The sequence below is a fragment of the Haplochromis burtoni genome, unplaced genomic scaffold (genome assembly GCF_018398535.1).
Source record: "Haplochromis burtoni strain Fernald_Lab_line unplaced genomic scaffold, NCSU_Asbu1 Contig_583, whole genome shotgun sequence".
In the NCBI taxonomy this organism is placed as follows: domain Eukaryota; kingdom Metazoa; phylum Chordata; class Actinopteri; order Cichliformes; family Cichlidae; genus Haplochromis; species Haplochromis burtoni.
In genome coordinates this window covers 64,649-86,981 of record NW_024582944.1, presented here as the reverse complement: position 1 = coordinate 86,981, position 22,333 = coordinate 64,649, and the positions used below count along the sequence as shown (strand labels likewise).

General features: G+C 40.4%; 1 protein-coding gene across 7 annotated transcripts in view; it reads left to right on the top strand.

Annotated features, from left to right (window-relative positions):
• LOC102304556 (A-kinase anchor protein 2) overlaps positions 1-22,333 on the top strand; it is a 91,789-nt gene that overhangs the window by 33,778 nt on the left and 35,678 nt on the right. For 5 of the 7 annotated variants that reach the window (XM_005948259.3, XM_042214535.1, XM_042214533.1 and 2 more), the window contains exons 5-9: positions 9,324-9,438; positions 10,231-10,252; positions 11,064-11,189; positions 12,009-12,839; positions 19,450-19,535. In XM_005948259.3, the coding sequence (XP_005948321.1) occupies positions 9,324-9,438; positions 10,231-10,252; positions 11,064-11,189; positions 12,009-12,839; positions 19,450-19,535 (1,180 nt within the window). Of the gene's footprint in view, positions 1-9,323; positions 9,439-10,230; positions 10,253-10,551; positions 10,931-11,063; positions 11,190-12,008; positions 12,840-19,449; positions 19,536-22,333 lie in introns of those variants that run through there. The other 2 variants (XM_042214536.1, XM_005948263.3) reach the window with 2 other exon arrangements.

Below are 22,333 nucleotides of genomic sequence, written 5' to 3'. Positions count from 1 at the left end.
ATAGATAGATAGATAGATAGATAGATAGATAGATAGATAGATAGATAGATAGATAGATAGATAGATAGATAGATAGATAGATAGATAGATGTGAATCAGGGTCTCAGATGGCTGCTGAAAAGTGCTTTAAGAGGAGCTCAGCTGTTTGGCATTAAAGTCTCAAGGCTTTCAGAAAACAAGCTTTTCCAGTGGGTAAAATAAAGCCACAGTGCTTGTGTGTGGGTGTTTGAGGAGTGTCTTTATAGTCACACAAATCCTAAACCTGAAACCCAGTAATGAAAACATTGTACACAAATAAACATGAAAAAATAAGTGTATGGCCACCTGAATGAGAGGCAGATGATGCATCAGAGGAAATTACTTCATAAGTATAATCAAATGGAACTCCCACACAGTCGTGCTTACTGCTGAAATATTTATTAAATTATAACGTTTCAGTCTGCCCGTCCTAGATTGTAGGTAGATTGATACCATATTAGCATTCTCTTTTATACACACACACAGACACACACACACACGCAGGAGCTAATCAATTATCACATTATCCAATCAGAAAAGCAGATGACTCAGTGATTCAATAAACACTTTAGCAGTAAAGGAGACGGCGTATAAAATTAAACATCAACAGTAGGAAAAAAGTGTGATGTCGTGGTGTGAAGGTGGGAGATATTGGAGGACTTCCTGCTTTAACACAAACTTCAGTGGACACTTTAAAGACCGAACGAGACAAAGACCCAGCAGTTGCTCTTTTAGAGATGCTTGTCTCATTTCATGCACCGGAGAACGAAAGAAGAGGAACAGCTGTGCTGCTTGCTGAGCATTAAATGCAACACAATAAGTGTTATTGGATAGTCCAAAGGAACAGACAAACCACTGAATAAGAATTTGGTTAACATTAGGAAAGTATCAGCACTGACTAGTTTTGACCTTCAACTGGTGATCACGTAAAGTAAAAGGGGGGGTGCAGTGGTATCTTTGTGTAGGCCATTTCATCCACATACAGTACTTGGACAGCACAGACAGGAGGAAGGAGAAGACGTTAACTTTGCAGAGCCTGGAGGACACACAGACACAAGGAGACAGAATGAGAGAGTGGAGGCAGCAGTGGTAGTTTTACAGATATCCCTATCATTACATGGACAGCCTAAGTAAACACAGAGAGGAATACAGCACTGTGACCCGAGCTGTACCCACACTGTGCTGCTTTTGGATCATTGCTTGTTTCATGTTGCACAGACAGCGTTGTGCGGATGTCGCTGTCACTGTTGGGGAAACGTGTGGTTTTGTTTTTTATGTACAGCATGTCCTCCTACATATTCAAGACCTGGAGAAATATGGTTTAATCTTTTTTAGAAATCAGAAAATAGCTTCACTAAAAGAATACAGGTTTTGAATTCAAAGGTAGGCCAGCGCAGTCTTTATTTAAACATGTAGCGCGCGTACGTGTGCACAATCTCACATTTCTATTTGTGCACTCGCTAGGACCATTTTCCCTAATTTTCCCAGTAAATCTGCAGTGACCTCCATTGCTCAGCAGATCAATAATGTTCCATCTTTTCATCACCTTGACTAACTATCAATAGATTACCAGACCAGAAAATCTGCAAGTGCAAAAGAGCCAAATGGGGACACATGAGGTCCAGCTGGCAGTCTGACTATAGCAAAATATACTTATTGCAACAAGCCCAGTGAAATGCCCTGTGTTGTGTTACATAACGCTCCACGAGTATTTGTCTTTTGCCTCGCAGTGACAGTATGAGAGCAGTTTCTAGCTGTGCTTCAGTTCAGATCATTCCACGGCAGTTTCAGCTTGCAGAGTTCACCATATCTGCATTTCACAATCACACATTTGCCTCAGCTGTAAAACCAGACCAGACAGAAACCATTTTAGCTTGAGCCAAATGTGACTGCTGTGAAAACAAAGTCTTTCCTCACCAAAACTAAATTAAAGGCCAAAATTAGTCCCTCGGTGTGACATATTTGAGACAAGAACACCAAACTAGAATCAGCTAGAATAGAATAGTTAGTAAATTCCTTACATTTTGTGGGTGGGACACCAAAAAGGAAAGACTGAATTGTGTTTATTGTGTGCTACGTTGATTTTCTCTTCCACGGATGTTACATTGCCGGTTTCAACATAAATACTTTATAAGTTAAATTTGAGCTAAAACAGTTAACTTGACAGAAAGTAGTCAAAAGTAATTTGGTAAGGGATAAATTTGTTTAGTTTGGTAGCAACAATACTTCTACTTCTCAGGTGTAGTGATTTTTTTTGTAGCTGGACTATCAGCATCTATAAAACAATTCATTAAAGGCCCACATTTAACTCACTAAAAACATCGCTGTCACGGCTGCACAGCAGTCGTGTGGTGAATTGAGAAAATGATCCAAGATGCAGGCACTGACTGGGGTGCGAGTGAATGTTTATTTGCAGAGGTGATAAGGTGACAAAAACAGGAGGAGCAGAGCGGGGATTAAACCAACCTAAACTGGGGAAAACTAAAGAACTCAACTTAAACCAAACACGCACGGGAGGAGGAACAAAATGCACAATGAAAGATGGCAGAGAGACGCAGCCTGACCACCAGGTTACACAGAATGATGCAGACAGACATGGCGTTAAACAGACGACGCGACAGAGAGCTCAGGAAAACACAGGGCTTAAATACACGGGGAGTAATCAGGGAATGGGCCACAGGAGGGAGACACAGCTGGGAGCAATTAGGCTAACGAGACAGGGGAGCTGTAAAACTGAACACACTGACATGAGACATGAACTTTCAGAATAAAACAGGAAACTAACAGACACAGAGAACCAGACAGGACACTGAACTTGACAGGCAGACTCATGAGCAGACACAATAACACCATGGACAGACAGAGGGAACACAGGCAGGCATGAAACAAAAACACTAACACATAGCAAACCTAAACAAAAGACAAAACAGAATAACCGAGAACAAAGAATAATATAAAGAAACACAATACACCGAGTCCTCAGACTCAGGACCATGACAATCGCAAGAAGTCATAGACTTTATTAAAACTGTCTAAATCCCTTAAAATCATCAACCTTTTTACTGTTATTTAATACATATACATCTAAAATATAGTGTTTTTAAGGTTATAGACAAACCCTTTTCAATTTGCAGCAAGCTGGGAGAGACAATGTATTTTGTGTTAAATCTACATCATAGGTACATTGTAATTTATGCCTAAATTATGCTTCTGCTGTGAATCTGAGTTTGCGGTGTAGCCCGTTTAAGTAACCATTGCCATTGCCAGGTCTGCATTTACAACACATAAGTATAAATCCACTGTAAAAAGCCTGCACTTTACACATCAACTTGCACTCCTGTCTGTTTCACTTCCTGTCAGCCATCAGTTTTCCTTCCTTTGCACTCTCATTAGTTAAATTCATCTATAATCATTTATCCAGTCAGCCTCCCCAGTTTATACTCCCTGATGTTTCAGTCTGTCAGTTGCCAGATCATCTGTTTTCCACCAGCTTCTAGTGTCTCCATTGTTCACAGTACAGTAGATCTCATCATGTGTTCATGCTTCCTGCATGTATGACCCCTGCCCAAATTAAAGATTTTGATTATTTCCCCTCATTATTGTGGCTTATATGCTTTGCATTTGTGTCCATACGTCTTGCCTTTTCTTGCTCTCTGTAGCACAATCTGTGACTGTAAACAACTGAGCAGATTAAGACTTATGCAGCATAATGCATCTTTAACTTTGTGTGCGAGCTTTAGCACAGGACAGTTAATCATTCAAGCAGAAAGGATCAAAGAGCTGCATGAGTTACAGCTGCCCCGTGTGGGTGTGTGAATGCAGGCTATAAAATGATCATAACCAAAGAGTAAAAATAAGAGATTACAGAGCTGGAAATGGATCGTGTGCAGCTTGCATCTTCGCCAAGTGATTTGACTCGACAGAACAACACTCAGGAGGGAAACAAGACAAAGTCAGGGTCTGAATATAGATTTCTGGGCCTGTGTGTACAATCTTAAAGAGTGATTTCACTCTTTGACTACATAATGTGTGGGAGTAATGGTTTTGTGAGTTAGCAAATTTGAAATGGAAAGCAGGCGTTTCTTTTGGAGTAGGGAGAAGAAGACGAGAGTCTTCCATCCTACTAACCTATTTATGTGGCTAACTTATGTGTTGTGCTAAATGTTTTTGTTTGTTTGCATTTGAATTTCAAGGCTAGTGATACTAATTGGTGCTGAGTCAGTTTACCAGCCTGCACACTCAGGATGCACACAGAATTAAAAGAACACTGACAAACAATTATATCTCATTAAAACCTTAGAGCACACTATAAACCAGTTATTATAGGCAGCACAGTGGCTCAGTGGTTAACACCATTTCATCACATCAAGAAGGGCCTCCATTTGAACCAAGAAACCAAGTTAGGAGCTTTCTGTGTGGAGTTTGCAAGTTCTCTGGTTTCTCCTACCCCTGAAAACCATGCTGTGTTAACCCTGCCTATGTGCAGCCTACCCTACTGTATATGTATTTATACCTTCAACCTCCTCGCTGTTCCAAATATTGAAAAGCTATAAATTGAAGTACAGCTTCACTTATAAATACACGATGTGGTTGGAGCTTCTTCCTCTCTCGTCCTCTCAGTGTGTCATTGCTTTGTGTGTTCCTGTATCTCTGACAGCCTGCGTGCACATGAATGCATGCTCTCACACACACACACACTGAAACAGATGTCGGCTCTTCCTCCTCTTGTGTGATGTGGAAAGCAGTTGCTGCTGCCCACCCAGGCGTATCCATGGCAACTGGACTGTGGTTGGGTGACAAGGCGGGGACAGTGACATCACTGGTCTCATTCAAGGAGTGCCACAGAGATAATAATGCTGCTGACTTCTTTTGTAGAAGCGTAGCAGGAGAGTTAAAGTCATGAGCCTGGTTCTCTGTCTTTCCCACCCTAAAACAACTAGCTTTCCAGCTATAAGCACGTCATTTTACTTTTCTTATTTTGTTTTTCTGATTTTCACAAGTCTAAATTTATTTGATGGATATTCTTAATACTAATATGTTAAATATTATGGTGTTTTACTAATAATTAACAAGTAACGGACCTCATATAGAGTCTGGGATTAGGTACAACAGCTGCAGTTTTTCCTCACTGAAAAACTACCAACCAGTGTAACAACCCTCTCACCCAAAACTAAAGTTTACGGAGTTTTATTGTTGGCATGTTAAAGGTTTCCCCACTAGAGGGTGCCAGACACCCACATCACTAATACCAGTGTCACTCTGTCTTTACTTTTTTGCCCGAATTGCATTTGCGAAGAATAGACTAGTTGTGTAAAGGGTGTTTACACAAATGTCCTGACATTGGTTTGAACCAAAGATTTCACATTTGGTGTCACCTATTCATAAGATTTGTTGCCACTGACATTCAGTCCAGTCCTTTTGTAATTTGGCAAACTTCATCCTCCCTTGCTTTCTTGCCTTAAAAATGGCGACTTGACAGCCACCCTTCCATTGAGACCATTTCTAATGAGGCATCAGTGAACAGTAGATGATTTAGCTGAAGGTCTGGATGCATCTTTTGGGTCCTGTATCAAGATTTTGATATATTTCTTTCGGAAATTACTTTCAGATGCAACTCATCTAATGTAGATTTTTAGCCCTGTCATTTCTTCATCTGTCCTCCTCTTTTCCAGTTTCCTCAGATTTTTTTAAGCACACATTACATCTGTATCAAACGGTTCAATACCGTATAATATATATATATATATATATATATATATATATAATTAACTATATACTATATATATAGTTAATTATCAGCATAGATAATTACTGTAATGTGATATTAATACTATATCCATCCATCCATTCGCTTCCGCTTATCCTTTTCAGGGTCGCGGGGGGCGCTGGAGCCTATCCCAGCTGTCATAGGGCAGAGGCGGGGTACACCCTGGACAGGTCGCCAGTCTGTCGCAGGGCCAACACACAGGGACAGCAACATTCAATCCATTCACACCTAGTGGCAATTTGGATTATCCAATTAACCTATCCCCACAAGCTGCATGTCTTTGGACAGTGGGAGGAAGCCGGAGTACCCGGAGAGAACCCACGCAAACACGGGGAGAACATGCAAACTCCACACAGAAAGACCCCGGCCTGATGGTGGAATTGAACTCAGGACCTTCTTGCTGTGAGGCAACAGTGCTTGTTTGTTTGTTTTTTACAAACAAAGTGCCTAAGGATATAATTTAAAAGTGAATAAAGCAAGAACTTTGAAAGACCTTTAGAAAGCCTGATTACTTGGAAATAAAATATAAGGAAATGAGACTTTTGCACTATACCGTACACTACCTGACATTGTTAAAATGTAGCAGGATGAGAAAACTGTGTCCAATGTCCTGGCAAAAATCTTGCTTCTCTTCCATTTTGACAAGACCTCTTGCAGCTCAGAGGAAGCTGAAGTAAAATCCTTTTCCCACTAGAAAGGAAATGAGCTCTGGGGGAGCTGGAAAGAGCAGTCACATGAGTGGCAATAGCTTGTAGAGACATCTACTGTGGTTAGATAATACTTACTGTAGGTAAAAGCAAAAGATTTGGGAATCTTTAATTTCCTGTGTACCACTGTACAGTTTATGTGTGAGTGATCTAAACGCCACAGTACTCTGTATGTTTAGACTCTTTAGACTTTTAAACCAATATTTTATCTTTAATTTGCAACAGTGTTTTTTCTTGGGTGTTTTGACTTCCAGATGCCAGTTTAGTTGTGACGTTTGACAGGATAACATCTGGAAGTTTGATACTCTGACGCCTATGTGGGAGTGCATGGTACTGAGTCACAATTATTCAGTGTATCTGAGCAAAGAATGAACAGTGTGACTTCATCACAAATCACAGTAAGTTCAGTTTATTCAGTAGCCATATTTATACAATCAGCTCTGGCCTCTTGAGTGCTAATTAGACGTGTCACTAATTACATTTCTCCAGCTTGTACAATTTTCAGTTCCATCAGGTGTCAGCAATATAAAAACAGTTTGACAGATGTTAAAGTAAATTGCTTTACTTCAATTCAAGTCATTCTGAAAAATTTAAAAGTTTAATTAAAAATGTTTTAGTAGGTTAGAATTGCAGAAAAAAACCGTGTGAATATAATCAGGGACACTGTAACAGTTTACATTAAGGTAGTTGTTTCTTTGCATTCATATAAGTAATATATTCGCTCCTTATTAAGCAAGCATTTATGCCTTATTCTGCATCATGACTTATACCTCTAGTCGTGAGAAAGATTCTGAATTAGAAAGACCTCATTTAGAGTTATTTGTAGTTAGTTTTGTTACATAAGAAGAGATCATATTTAGTTAGTGCTACTAAGACTAATAAACAGACTGGTACCTCTTTATAAAGCCGTTTTCTGTTTGGAAATAGGAGTCATTCAGAAAAATGTTGGTGTAAAGAAGTGGCTTACAGTGACTTTTACGGAAACATAATCGCACATACCAGATTTTAAAAATCCCAGCTAATTGCTTTAAGAAAGAAGAAAAAAGAAGAAAAAAAATGTGATTATTTTGAACTGTGAGTCATGCTAATCGACTCAAATGGACGCTAAGAATAAAAATATGGAGTTAGAAAAAGCTCAAAGGTCACTTATAGTAATTAGCTTTTGTACCTTAAAATAACGTGTGGCCTTTTTCTATTTTTTCCACGTTGTGACTTTGTAATATCGCACATTGTTCTTTCATAAACAGATAAAACTGATTGTATGACATATTCATATGATCATTTTTAGACATTCATGCTAAGATTAGTGTGCTACTTGAAAAAATAATAATTACACATTGTGGTGCAGTCCTTGCCTCTAAGTTCAGTGTTGAGTAATTGTTTCTCCTACCATCAAGGCTAGAGTTAAAGATAGAGGATCGCTGTATTTATAAATAACTGACTGCGGTCATTTCTTCCAAATATGAAGATGGGAGAAAATGCTCACAAGTTACTTAAAACTTAATAAGCTAAATAAATAAAAAAAAAGCCCCAAATGTTCCACTTCATCATGAGTCAGATATGCTGTATTATGATCATCAGTACACACTGATAAGATGCTGGGGCTTTACAGAATGGAGAGTGGTTTTACAACAGCTGCCTTGTATTTTGCAATATTTGTTACATGTTTTCTGTAGCAAAGGCAGACCTGTTATTTTGGAGTACCCAGACCCCTGAACTGTATTATTTCAAGCAACACTGACTCACCGGCACAGTTAATTAACAGCACAGTTACATAAGCTAATTATTTTGCTAAGAAACTAGTTTTCACAGGAAAGCAACATTTCACATAGAAGTACTAAAAAACTGATTTTTGCAATCTGCATATTTACCGCATCAATAAAAAAAGGTTCATGAGCTCATATGAATGAAGTGTCTTTGAGCCTCACAGTAAGTCTTTGTACTGCTGCAGTGCTCTTCAGTTTGCTGAAGGTGAACCTGGGTAGCAACGCTGACAGACGGTGATGTATAGACTGTGTTTTTCCTTTTTTTTAAAAAATTATTTCAGGTTTTCAAGTGACTATTGACAATACAGTGAAAGATTTTCAAAGCAAATCCTCCAAAATATCTAATCAGATATATGTGGTCTACTCATTCTAACAATCAGTGCACTTGTTTCTGTAAACTCCTTCAGATAAGATAAAGTGTTCATGGTCGAAGGTGCAAACGGGACGACTGACCTCTACTAATTCTTGACTACTCTGGGAGAATTGTTGCTAGCATTGTTGTGAGCCATAATGTGTCTTTTACATGATGTCACACACATTGACTCACAAATTCCTGATGTCCCAGAGGATTGTATCCTGAAGTAAGGAAGCTTGGTCCTCCTCCCTTACTGCTTCCTAGTATTGTTGTTGCATCCATCTCTTAAATGTCCACGTCAGCATTATGTGTGTACTTCCATATGAACATTTTAGGTGCAATTTAAAGGATGGCAGTAATGACTTAACAGTCCTTAACGGCCATTTGTTTAAAAGAAGTTATAATTAACTGAATGCATTTGCATTGCATTAAGCCCTCTGAATAGCAAAAGCAAAAACATGTTGTTATCATAGCAACAGAGAGAAATGGTTCATAAACCTGCTGAAGGAGGATGTGGAGTTTTTCCTGTTGTACAAAGCTTTTAACCAGATGATGGCATGTTTTTCTTTGCAAGTTCTTTAAAACCTACCATATCTACCTGGTCGTTTCTCATGTTAAGCATCTGGATGATATGCTGATGAAAATTGTGAACCTGACAATGAGCCACAGTTAACTTTGGATTTGTCTCTTGTGTTTTTGTGTATTTATAGGCTCGAGTCTGAAATCGGTGCACTCGAAAGTGAAGAGTCTCAGATTTCAGCCAAGGAGCAAGTTCTTCGAGAACGCCTGAAGGAGACAGAGCGCTCGATAGAAGAGCTGCAGAAGGTATAAAAACATGAAGTGATTCAGGCATTGTTGAATCAATACAGACTTACTATACCCCAGCCCTGCTCAGGATGTGCAAGTCTTCTTTTAGTAGTTCAACAGCTCATTTTAATTTACCAGCTGTGCTTTAGGTCACGGTAAATGGTATTCCGAATAAACTAACAAGTAAACAAACTGCATTAAAAGTGCTCAAAAAAGATGGTCGTGCAATGTGTGATCAAAATGTTTTTTGACTCCGATGATAAACAAGAAATGTGAGTGATCCCTTTTGCACTTCTGCATCGCTACTGCTATTTGACCACTGGAGCATGCCCATCTTCAGTTTTATATTGATTCTCAAAAATGCACTGTAATCAAACATTAGCTTTTGTTTTTGTTTCATGTTGACAATAGTCAGTTATAATTAGAGCTGCAGCTATGACCCAAGCACCTAACACCAGTCTTCAGTGGAGGAGTGCATAGTTTCTGAGACTGAAAGTGGCACACTGGGTTATGAGTCCTTTTTTTCCCACACTCATAAGGTTGTGCACTGTAGATTTATCCCCCAGGGTCAGTTTCTCAGTGGAAACTTCTATTTCCTGCACATTTTCAGGCCACATCAATGCAATCCTTGCTCAGTAGCCATTCTATTTACCACATTTACCTCCTTAGAGTTTGTTCTCATCCCCAAACTTGTTGGACTCAAGTAGCACCGAAAGTAATAAACACAAAAATACAGAATTGACTGCTGGTGCACACTTTCCCCCAAAAAACGAAGTTCAAACTTCTTTTTTTGTCTTTTCTCTCTTTCAGAGTCTGATGTCACAGGATCAAGGTATGCTCAATGACACCCGTGCGAGCCTACAAACATAGACATGTTAACTGAAACTGCACAGAGTGAGGTGTGTGTGATGTGTGCATTTGTGTGTGTGGATAATAGTCTCGCTGAGGCAGGAGAGATGCAAGCCAGAGCTCGCTCCTGAACCCCCAACACACACTAGCAGAAACTACATAGACACCGGCATGAAAAAACACTCAAAGAGCGCGCGGCTCAGCGAGACTATTGAAGCTCACACACACACACACACACACACACACACACACACACACACACACACACACACACACACACACACACACAAGGCCATGACTCTGCAGCCTGCAGTCACTGGCTTTATCCTCATCCCATTCACCAGCAAGCCCTGTAAGCCCCAAAAGCTTTGTTCCTGCTGTCACACACACACATAGACATACAAGAACACACACAAAGCAGTAACATATACACAAATACCGACACACACACACACTTCTGCTGCATAAGCAATGAACCTCAGGGGTACTAGAGTTGCTGCGGACAGAGAAACAGAGCTGAGGAGAGTTAGATGGTGTGTATGGGCGGGTGGATGTGTTGAATAGAGGCGGGCAGGGTCACACATGGGTGTGGTTAGTTACCCTGTTGTGAGGCCGGACTGTTTGTGTGTTTTTGTATCAGGGTGGACTCCACATCATTGAGGTGTGTGTATGCGTGAATACCCGGTGTGTGTTTGTGTGTATTGGCATGTAGCTAATGTAAGTGTGTGTGTGTGACTCACAGCCTCACAGCTTCATCTCATTGTCATTTCCCCTCCTGTGCTCCTGCTCACTAGATGCCACTGGCTGCATGTCTGCTCCTCTCTCGGACCACATGGACCCCGATCCCAACCACCTCGCCCTGGCCACGCAGCACCAGACTGGCCCACCTGCCCTGGGCGACAACGCCAGACCAAGACCTGGTAAGACTAAGGGACGAGAGGAGGGTAAGGGAGGGGGAGGGGGTGGAGAAGAGAAGAGAAGAGTGAGGGAGGGAGGAAGGGAGGACAGGACAGGACAGTTCTGGGCCTCAGCCAAGTTGGATTATAACCTGCATAAACTCACACGGAGTCTGAAGCGGCACCGATACGTTTTCTCTAAACTAATCAAATCTCATAAACTTTTTTAAGTTAACTTAACCACATGTATGGAAGCACATGGGCTTCGGTGCTTTTCATGATTGTCTGTATTAGAAAACGTGGAAATTTAATTATAATAATGTAATGGATTATGTATTAGTAGGTGCTAACACAAGGTCAGCTTTGTATCGGTTGCGGAAGCCACCGGGAAGATACTGAGAGCATGGGGAAACTATTAACATAGCTTTTTACTTATCACCTTTAAAAAAAAAAGTAGGGGGAAACATATAAGTTTCACTACTATGCTTCACAATGCTGCAGATTTTGAGGTAAGGAAAGATCCATATTTGTAGAATGCCAAACCATTTATTCAGGCTTTGATCGAGATATTTTCCTTTTATAGTTTGATTCATTTTTGAGAATAAAATAAAATCCTGGTTATGTGTTTTTTACTAATTGCACATTTAGCAGTAAACAGAAAACACTATGTCCCTGTCCTCACGCCTCACTTCATCTACTTTTTTCCCTCCCATCATCCCCCCTTCCCTTTCCTCACTCCAATCCCAAACCCCTCCACTGGTCCCCCACCCCTTCACTCTTCCTTCCTTGTTCCCCACTCCCTTTTTGCATCAAATCTTCCCTACTCCCTTCCCTCCTTAACAGCCATGTTTGCCATGGAGATCAACGTGCAGCACGACCCGCAGACTGGTGAGCAGCGCATCCTCTCGGCCAACCGCGTGAACCCGTTGGATGCAGCTTCACGTGGGGTCAAAGTCTACGACGATGGCAGAAAAGTGGTCTATGAGGTCACTTCCTCTGGGGGCGTGTCCACCACCACCGTAGAGAATGGCTGGAGCTCTGAACAGGTTGACCAGCTGATCCAGAGAGCTGCCAGACCTGTAGTACAAGGCGGGGACGGCGGGAGGGGTCAGGTGACAGTGACTCCAGCTGCCCCACAGGCATATGTTTCTCCAGCAGATGTTGATGATCTGTCCCCACCCTCCTGTGCCCCGCCATCCATCCCTTCTAGCCCACCAGCCCAGGTTACACTCCAGAGGGAAAGCCGTCTGGGCATGATGCCCCCCTCTTCTGCTGCCGTCACGACCCAACCAACATCCTCAGGCCACCCGGGCACTGAGCTCACTTCCCCACCCCAGGCGAGCGTGGAGCACCCAGTCACCATGGTGTTCCTCGGCTACCAGGACGTTGAAGACATGAGCGAGAGCAGACAACTGTTGGGATTCGACGGCGCTGTGAAGGCTGAGGTTGTTCTCATCGATGAAGATGATGAGAAATCACTGAGAGAGAAAACAGTCACTGACATCTCCGTCATCGACGGCACAGCAGCAGACCTCGTGTCGGGCCGGCCAGTCACGTCTGAAGCTGTCAGCACCGAACTGTCTTCTGATGGCCGTGAGCCTGACAGTACCTCCTCGCCCCCTGCAAATCCAGAAGCCAACACGGTCCCCCCACCCGGCCTCACCCCTGCTACAGGTACAGACAAGAGGAAACGCTGCCAGTGCTGCATCCTCATGTGACTGAATCTTCTCCCTTCTTCCACCCTTTTATTATTACCCTCTTCTCCTCTGTCTTTGGATGATTACTAACAGAAGCCCTGCCTTCCTCCTCCTCCACCTCTGGACTCTGATCGGCTGGCACACTCATACACGCATACACGCTCTTGTCTGACTGTTGACTTTTTACTCAGTTGCATTACCACCTCTACATCTCTTCTCTTTCATTATCCTCTCTGTCAACACGGAGGCTCTTTCTTTCCATCTGCCGTCTCCTTAGACAACGCAGAATATTTTGGAAATTCATGCAGGAAGCAAGCTGCTGTATTGCTGCTATACTTGTGGTGAAATCAGACAGAGAGATGGACAAAATTGATACTGGTTGACAAACAGCTTAAAGAGGGTCATACAAAGCCAATCTCAGCGGTCAGTAAGACTTTATGGACAATCAACTCACATTGATATGCTCTCTAACCAAACAGTATGTCTGGTTCTAAGGACAATCAAACAGCTCATCTCCTTTACTAAGCCAGTTCTTAAAATATTAAAAAAGACAAACACAGCCTCAGTTATATATATATTTTTTACTTCTTTACTCATTCACAACCCTCCTGCTGTTGTTTTAACACATAAGACACATAAACAACCACACACGCGACATACAAACTCAAACAACCAACTCCTTTCCTTGCGCAGTCTCTCACTGATGAGGAAGGAAAGGTGGGTACTCGTTGCCTTGGTTTCTTTATGTGCCTCTTTCATTCTACCACACTGATAGTCCTAACAGAGATTAGAAGTAATTAGATATTAATTTCTTTTTTTAATTAGCTAGCTAAATTTTTTTTGTTTTTTGAAACTTAAAGGACTCTGAATTGTTGAGACAATGTTTTCCTCCAATGGGAAAGCGAGTCTTTGATGCTGTAGTTAATTTCTCTCGCTTTCTCTCATCCATCTGTCTCCATCTTCCTCTCTCTCTGTCGCTCGTTCTCTCTGGTGTTTCCTCCATCGACTTCAGCTATTCCACTGCTGAGGTCATTTCCTCTGATTCTGGCACTTCCTAACTCAACAGCCAATGAGAAGCTGTGGAACACCTTTTGGCAGCCATTAGGATCTGCACAGTCAATTTTCCAGTGTTTCAAAACACTACAGAGCACAGGAAGCTAAGGGCAGCTTAACAAACACTCTGGCAGTGAGGGAACACGCATTTATACCTATAGAAACAACCACTAACAGCCTGGGCACAAACATGTGAATAATGAATATTAACGAGCACGACCATTACTAAATTACAACTATAATAGCTGTGCTCAAATGAGCTTTTAGACAGTGATCATGTGCAAATTACAATCAGCGTTTTTTTGTCCATTAAATTCACTTCATTGTCTCCACCAGAGATCCATTATACTCTTTCAAGTGCAAAGAGACTGAAAACACTGCCAGCTGTTGCTATAGCCGTCAACCAGGCCCTTGTTTACAAGGGTGCTACAAATTATCAAGGCCTGGTTGTCATTATAACATAGTATATGTTACACTGCATTGGCTTGTTTTCAGAAAAATCTCTCAAAAGCAGCAATTGTGCTCATTCAGTTGAATGATAATGGATGCTCTGGAACGACTTTACTTCATTTCAAGTGTCTTTCATGTTGGGTAGAACAGGGAGGATGGTGGTGCTCAATATAGATCTTTTGAAAAGATTTTTGGAGAGTTAATGATTACACTTTGCCATTGTACCCTGCAGAGAGACAAATGAATGAGGTCACTGAAGCTATAGGGACCAGATGAAGCACGTGATTGAAGGAAATGACTGCGCTTTTTCGGCCATGTTGGAAGGTTCTTATGACCCAGATAATTAGATTTAGGGGTATTCTGTGGCTCAGGTGTGCCCCTTGATATAGGAACTATAAACATCATGAATATAACTAAATCTAAAACACAGAACGGAACCTAAACTATTTAACTAAAGGGAATACATTGGACACAGGATGCTAAACAATCTTTTTTTTTTTTGAGTGCACTATTTTTCTTTCTTTCTTTTTTTTTTGCTTTACTCATCCTGATTCTACTGAAGAACATAGTGTTTTTTTTCCACACTGTGTACCAACTCTGATCATCACAAATAAGAAACAAAATAGTATTTAACAAAAACTAGCAGATTTCAATAATTGCTTATTTTCTTATGTGGCTCTGTGCACAGCCATACATCCTTTTAATAAACATGCTTCAGTGTGATTGGCCACCGCTGGTGTCAGTCAGTCCAGCTGGCTGTGTGATTGGCTCGTCTGGTTTCCAGTGTAGATACAGAATGTAAATATGCTCTATATTCTATTTAGTGATGATTTTATTTTCCACATCTATATAGAGATCAAGAGATAATTATAGTTATTATGGTACTAGGCATTGTTAGAATGTCCTGTGATACCATATAATGACTGTATGAGTGCACACACGAGAGCTTTGTATAATTTCATTCTCTCACTTCACTGCTGTGTGTATTATTAACAGCACCCATCTTATGACCACCACAAGCTTTTTTTGGCCAACAATAAAATAGCCAGATGTACTAGACATAATTATTTTATTTATCTGCACAGGACAAGTGTGAAGGCTGGAGACATTTGCCTGTTCAGATTTACTGAAACATGAACAATTACCTATAGCTATTTGTTTTTAAATAGTGAGGACACTATGCAGAGAAGGGTTTTAAGGAAAGTATAATGTTAGTTTCACTAAAGTGTGAAGGTGATAGGAAGTAAAGCAGAGCAAAGAAAAGAAAGAAACACCTATAAATGAAAATACAAACCCCAAAATAGCAAGACGGATCTTGATATCAGAACCTGACTGATCCAGTTTGCTTGTTTGGGAATGTGCCTGTGTTTTTCATGTAATGCAAAGAGGTATACAGTGTATGGACAACAAATCTGTTGAGTTTACCAGCCCCACTGCCACGCCTGCAGTACTCCTCTGACTCTGTAGGGGTCTCTGTTTTCCTGTCTGCCTGCCCTCATGATTGTATGCACTGTTAAAACAGAAAGGAGCCATTTTCTATTGTTCACACTTCTCTCTCTCTCTCTCTCTCTCTCTCTCTGGTTATGACTTCACACCGTACTCCAGTCTTCACTCTCACTCTCTCGCTCTGTCTTTTCTGATGTCTGTATCTTCTCTCTATCTTTGGTCAATAAAGCTGAGTTTCTCCAGTTCCCCCCTGCTGTCTCTCGCTTGTTGTTCTTTCCATCTATAACTAACATTCACTTTTTTATTGGCTGCTGACAATGAGAATACAAGCTGTCCTTACTGCACCCAGCTGTTATAATACCCACTGCCACTAACGAGCACGCACATTGTGTTTTCAGTGGTCACCTAAGACACTCTGGACATCTACAAAGACACTTTACAGACCAGTATATATATCTCAGTTGTGATGGGTTTTTAATAGCATCCCTTTAAACTATACTGAATATAAATACATTTAAAATGCAGTCGGTCAGTGTGAAGGAGAGGAAGGTGTATGGTTGCCTATAATTCATACATAGAATTTTAAAAACAGTTTCAATAAGTTAGAAATTAGAGTCACTGTGTAGATGCACATTAGAATAATTGCATAGTATTAGTTACAAATATTCTATACACAACTATTACAAAATACAACAAAATCTTGAAAATATGGATTAACTGAACGCACAAAATGCATCATTTACAACATTTTTTTAATGTGAAATGGTTTGAATTTTGAAGTGGCCTAACTGAGACACAGTAACTGGCCTAACACAGACACTGTAACATGGTGTGAGTCTGTTCCTACAAAAAATATCAGCATATTAATATAAGATGCTGTGCAAGTTTTTTTTATGGATTTCTTTTACAGTATGACTTATCACTGTTTATGAAAATCTGCTCTAGTAGTGCTGCAACAGTCCTACAGGGAGAGATACTGGGAGTATGTGACATCTAATAAAATGATATGATTCAAAAGAAAAGGTTGATAAGACAAGTGTTAAGAAAGCATTCAGATTCCGTGAGTAAAAGTACTAATTTTACACTCTAAAAGTACTACATTACAGGTAAAACTATAAATGGGACAGTGTATTTATAGCTACAAGAGAAAGAAAAACACTGGTATATATTTAGCATCTCAGTTCTACAACAGTCGGTGTAGGTTGGAGCTAATCATTAATCATTTTATTTACTGGTGCTCTAAATATGTGCTTGCAAGTCACACTAATCATCATTTTTTTTAACTGGAAAGAAATAACACTACTGACAAACATCCGTCATCAGGCACAATACTTTCTCCAAGCAAAAGTTCAAACCAATAAATTGTAACAAATGAAAATTTCTGTTTCACATGTATACGATTTGGGGTAGTTCAATCTATAACAAAGCATGATACTGTGCAAGCTGAGCACAGCTACATTCCACCATTGGGCACAACCTCAGGAAGGTAAGTATTTGAGAAGGTAGATAAGAAGGAATGTAGGAAGGAGGGCAGAATGACTGACAAGCGAATTTACTTTTAGGAAAGTAGCGGGCAGTTACAAGGAAGTACAAGTACACTAAACAGTACACTAATAAACAGAATCACTTGTCCACTCATCTGATTTTATTGACAACTCACAACTTCACAACAGTAAAAGAAAAGGGTGAGGTAGAGAAAAAGAACCTGTCACACTATGAATTTTGCACTACAGAAACATGGACAAATAGTGCTCATAAAGCACACTCCTGTAGGACTCTATAGAGATTTTACACAGCAGTTGTGCTGTATCATCTTTCCTAATAGTTTGTGTTTATATTGGTTTGCAAATCTTTTCCATAAGATATAATTCAGGGTGATAAATGATTCTCTTAGGGAAGTCGTGACAACCAGTATCTTGAAATAGCAATCAGGTTGCATACACACTCTCAGTGCACAGGATGGGTGTGTATTGTGTGATAATCAACAGTAATTGACTTATCTTTAGCCAATGGCAGCCTAGTGCCTTTAACAGAAACCAGGACTGCTATAATTATTGCACACACAGGCATACTCACACACGACAGGATAATAATACATGTGCCAAGAGCTACTCCACTATACGAGCATGCATCATTGAGATGAAGGAGATTTGGCCAGCTTCAAGCCCCCTTATTCACAGAAGTTCCTCTTATATCACCTGAACAGAAGTTAAGTCACGCTAAAGCACAAGAAACAGAGTAATGATGGAAATTAAAAAGGTGGAACTAAGAGTGCACATGGCATAAAATCATTAAAAAAAACAGCAAAAATGGAAACGAATTCAAAAGAGAAATCATACGACAGATGCAACTAATGTACAACGCAGTCATCCTGAGTTTTAACAGAGTGTCAAGTATTATTTCCTTTTATACTACAAGGTTTATTACAGGTCTACCACTACTGGTGCTGATGCTACTAATTCTGCTACTGCTACCACTGCATGCCACCTTTACTAACACCACTTTCATTAATTTCACAGCTGTCCTTCTTATTGTTCTTTTTAGTTACTCCTTGCCAGAATGTAGTTGTGGGGTGTAAAGTGATATCAGATTAATAAGCAAAGGCACTCACTGAAGTGTAGGGTATTTTCATGGTGTAGCAGAGTTTAGTATTGAATAGTTTCATCTATAATGCTTTAGAAATGACATTATATTTTACAGATATTAACAGTAATATGTGCAAAAGCTACACCATCTAAAAAGCAGCAATAATAGAATGTTAATCAATCAAACTTGTAATCAAACCTTAAAGAACTCTAAATTTAAGTCTTTTATTTTAGAACAACAGTAAAATTGCTCCTGCTAACTGCTAACTACTGTAGCTTCAGCAGTGGCAAAATTAGCATAGATGTGACAGGCATAGTAGTAGCAGGAGTTTAGCCCGTACTATCAATGATTGTCCTGTAGAAGCCCAGTAGAAGTAGTTTCAGAATGAATCTATTTTGACAGATCCATGCTGATATTTTCTACTCCTACAGCAGTGTTGCTTCTTCATTTGCAGTGAGCATGGGTGTAAGATATGAAATCAGATGTAGTCCCAATGAGGAAGAGGGTCAATAAATGGGCAAAGAACCTGATCAAAAGAAACTACAGCCACAGTGTGTGATGAAGCATAAAGATTTACTGTCAGCGTAATGCTAGTGCAGATTAGAGAATTTTTAAAAATTAACAACAGACCACAAAGGCATATGCAGAGGCATATGAATCCGACCCATACATATTCCCAAAGGAATACATTAGATGCTTCATCTGATAAACTTTTAGAGTATCAGTATACATCTGCATGTAGAATATTAGGCTAAAAGAGGGTTATTTATTTACTTCATAAGAAATATAAAGACGGTATTCAGTAAGTGAAACGCTCATAGTTTATACTGACTGATATGTTCTCAAGAAGTCAAACCTGGGATCAATCATTGTCCTGTGTTTTGTGTTTGGAAGTGTCATCAGAGGTTTGGTTTTTAAGCATTTCTAAGTATTGAAGCATGTAATAATTGTGTTAGTTTTGATCTGATTATAGCTCCACAATGCAGGTCTTCCAGAGGTGAAAATTAATCTAAAATTTGGTACCAATAACATCCTGTTTGTTTGTTTTCCAGTCTACAATCAGACATCTGGAGTTACTTTGACAACGGCAAATGGATGTCAATCTCCAACTGCAAACACAAATCTTCACACTGCTATGGTGAGTGACATGTATACAGAAGTCAAGCAAGTTTAATTTAAAACTTCATATTGCACCTAGAAAAAGGGCAAGTGTTACCTCACAGTATTATTCACATAATGTGTTCAAACATTAGTCAGAAACCTTGGTTTGATATATAAAGAGGAAAGGACTACCCCAGATAGCTCTCTCAATTTCAGTCAACTCATGGTTTGCAAGGTGCCCTCGTCCTATGGCTGCAAAACAAGCCAAAATCATCACCCATGCACTACCATGTTTGACAGTTGGTCTGAGGTGTTTGGGTTGCACTTGTCATGCAACTGCACGTGTCCCTAACCATAGTGAATCCTCACATTAACTTTTATTTAGTACAAAAAAGCTAGCATTTATCCTCCAGCTTCACTGTGTTTATATTATACTAACCATAGCTGTGTAGCTAGCTACCAGTGTTGGGAAGGTTACTTTTAAAATGTATTACACTACAGATTACAGAATAGATGCCCCAAAATGTATTTTGTAACGTGTTACGTTACTCAATGAGAGTAACGTATTCTGAATACTTTGGATTACTTAATATATTATCAGCAGTTTTACAACTACATGAATGTACTATTGCTGTGTGATTTATTACTATTACTGAAGGATACTCGCCATACCAATACAAACAAGATTTTTAAATCTTAATATAAAATGAGTAACAGTAGGGTGGACATTAGGTAAGGCTGCACTTTTTGCAGCGATCTCGTATAGAAAACTATTCCGTGCATATATAAAACAGGTCCAAATGGTAGTAAGGGGACCTCTGGCTAATACGTCGGTTCCGTGTCGGGCTCGTAGCCGAAAACTAGCTTTACTTTGTTGTCTGGGTCAACTTTGCTAGCAAGAGACAGAGAGAGGTGTTGAAAGGCTGCTCCAACGGAACTTATTGTTTCGGAGGAAAACAGTGTACAGTCGAGTCTTAATAGCTCACTTACAACTGGGCTACACTGCCCATGAGGCTACATTCTTTAGGGCTATGCCTGTAACACTCTGCCTATTGCCTTCATATTAAATAATTTTTTGAACAAATTCTTTTTAAAATATTTCTTTACGTCATTATGCGGGCCGCAAGTAGAGGTGCAATGGGCCGCAAGATTGAGACACAGGTATTAGAGCCTCTTAATGCGTGTTTTGTTTGAGTTTCCACCGGCGTGGATTTACCAAAAATAGAGAGGGCATAGCCTAACATATGAAACAGGAAAAGACCGATGTGTAATCCATTTATTTCAACAAAGTAATTGTATTCTGAATACCACATTTTTAAACGGTAACTGTAACGGAATACAGTTACTCATATTTTGTATTTCAAATTCTGCCTTCATTTGGAAGTGATAGCAGAGCTGTATGTTTCAATTCTTCTGAAATCCCTCAGTCAGATTGTTACATTGTTACACCTGTGTAAAGCATCCGTACTGATCAGTGTTCATTTGACTTTGGGACCAGAAGCGGAGTTTGGACCTGGAAACGGCTAATGACGTCAGACTTAAAGACGGGATAACCCTCTTAAGTCCTAGCGTTAAGGGTGCACTTACTTTCTCACAGGACTACAATCATTTACATCACTCTGCATTAAATTACACCAATGGTTAAAATGAGTAAAAATGTAAATTAAATGTAAAAAATATGAATAAAATATAACTAAAATTATTAAATAAAAACCAGTAAAAACTTTAGCTCAGTAGATGACATGGCATAAAACTGGACTAGACCATTCACTGGTATAAATATAACTAGATTATTCTAGAATGTAAGTATTTCAGTAAATATTCTAACTTCAGAATCCTTTAGAGTTCTAGAGCAGTGTTTCTCAAACTGTGTTACGTGTACCACTAGTGGTACTTGCGCTCTCTCTGGTGGTACGCAGGAAATTTCCAATTTTTTTTAAGATTAAATAATATACCATTGTGGAGGTATGCAAAGACGACATGAGAGTTCCCGAGGCTCTTCTGGGAGCTGGAGTCAACCAGAAAACGTCTCCCTGAGCGTGAGTCCTCTATGAAGAGCAGCCTTTGCTTATCTGCAGCAGTTGTAGCCGCTACAGAGTGCTGGCGGCCTCGTTTCCCTGAGCCTTAAAACTGCAAATGCATCATTGAGATGAAGGAGATTTGGCCAGCTTGAAGCTGGCCAAAACTGCTGCCATCCCAGCCACCATCGATGAGTCGGAGGCCCCCAGGAGAATGGGGGCGCAGGAGATGCCATCAGTGAATCGGGAACTATCGCCTGGATGCCGAAGCTCCTGGTAGCCAGGAGAATGCGATCCACTTCTTCTGTGAGTGAGCGATAATCCTTCATGGCCAGCAGCGGGGAGTTGGCGAGGCCAGCATCTGTCGGAAGAAGACGTGAGTGAAGAGGAATCCACTGTCATCCATTCCTAGCAAGGACAGCATGCTCTCCATGAGCTCGAGAGTGGTACCATCACACGGCCCAAGAGAGAGAGGAGTTGCATCTCTCTGCATCTGAGAGGGAGTAGCACTGCAACAGCAGCAGCGCCTTGAGAGCGGTGTATTTCCCTTGGGTGGGGGCATCCCGGAGAAGGGTCATCACACGACAGGTGGACAGCGGAACCAGCAAAGCCACCACACGATGGTATTTCGTGTCGTTGGCTGAAACGCTACGAAGAGCAAACTGAGCTTCAACGTGCACGAATCAAGAAGGAGGGTTGTGAAGCCGAAAATCCGGCAGCTTAACCACTGAAGCAAAAATGAAAACATACAGCTCTGCTATCACTTCTGACATAAATGAAGACAGAAAACAAAACAGCAGTGGCGTTTGTAGGGTTA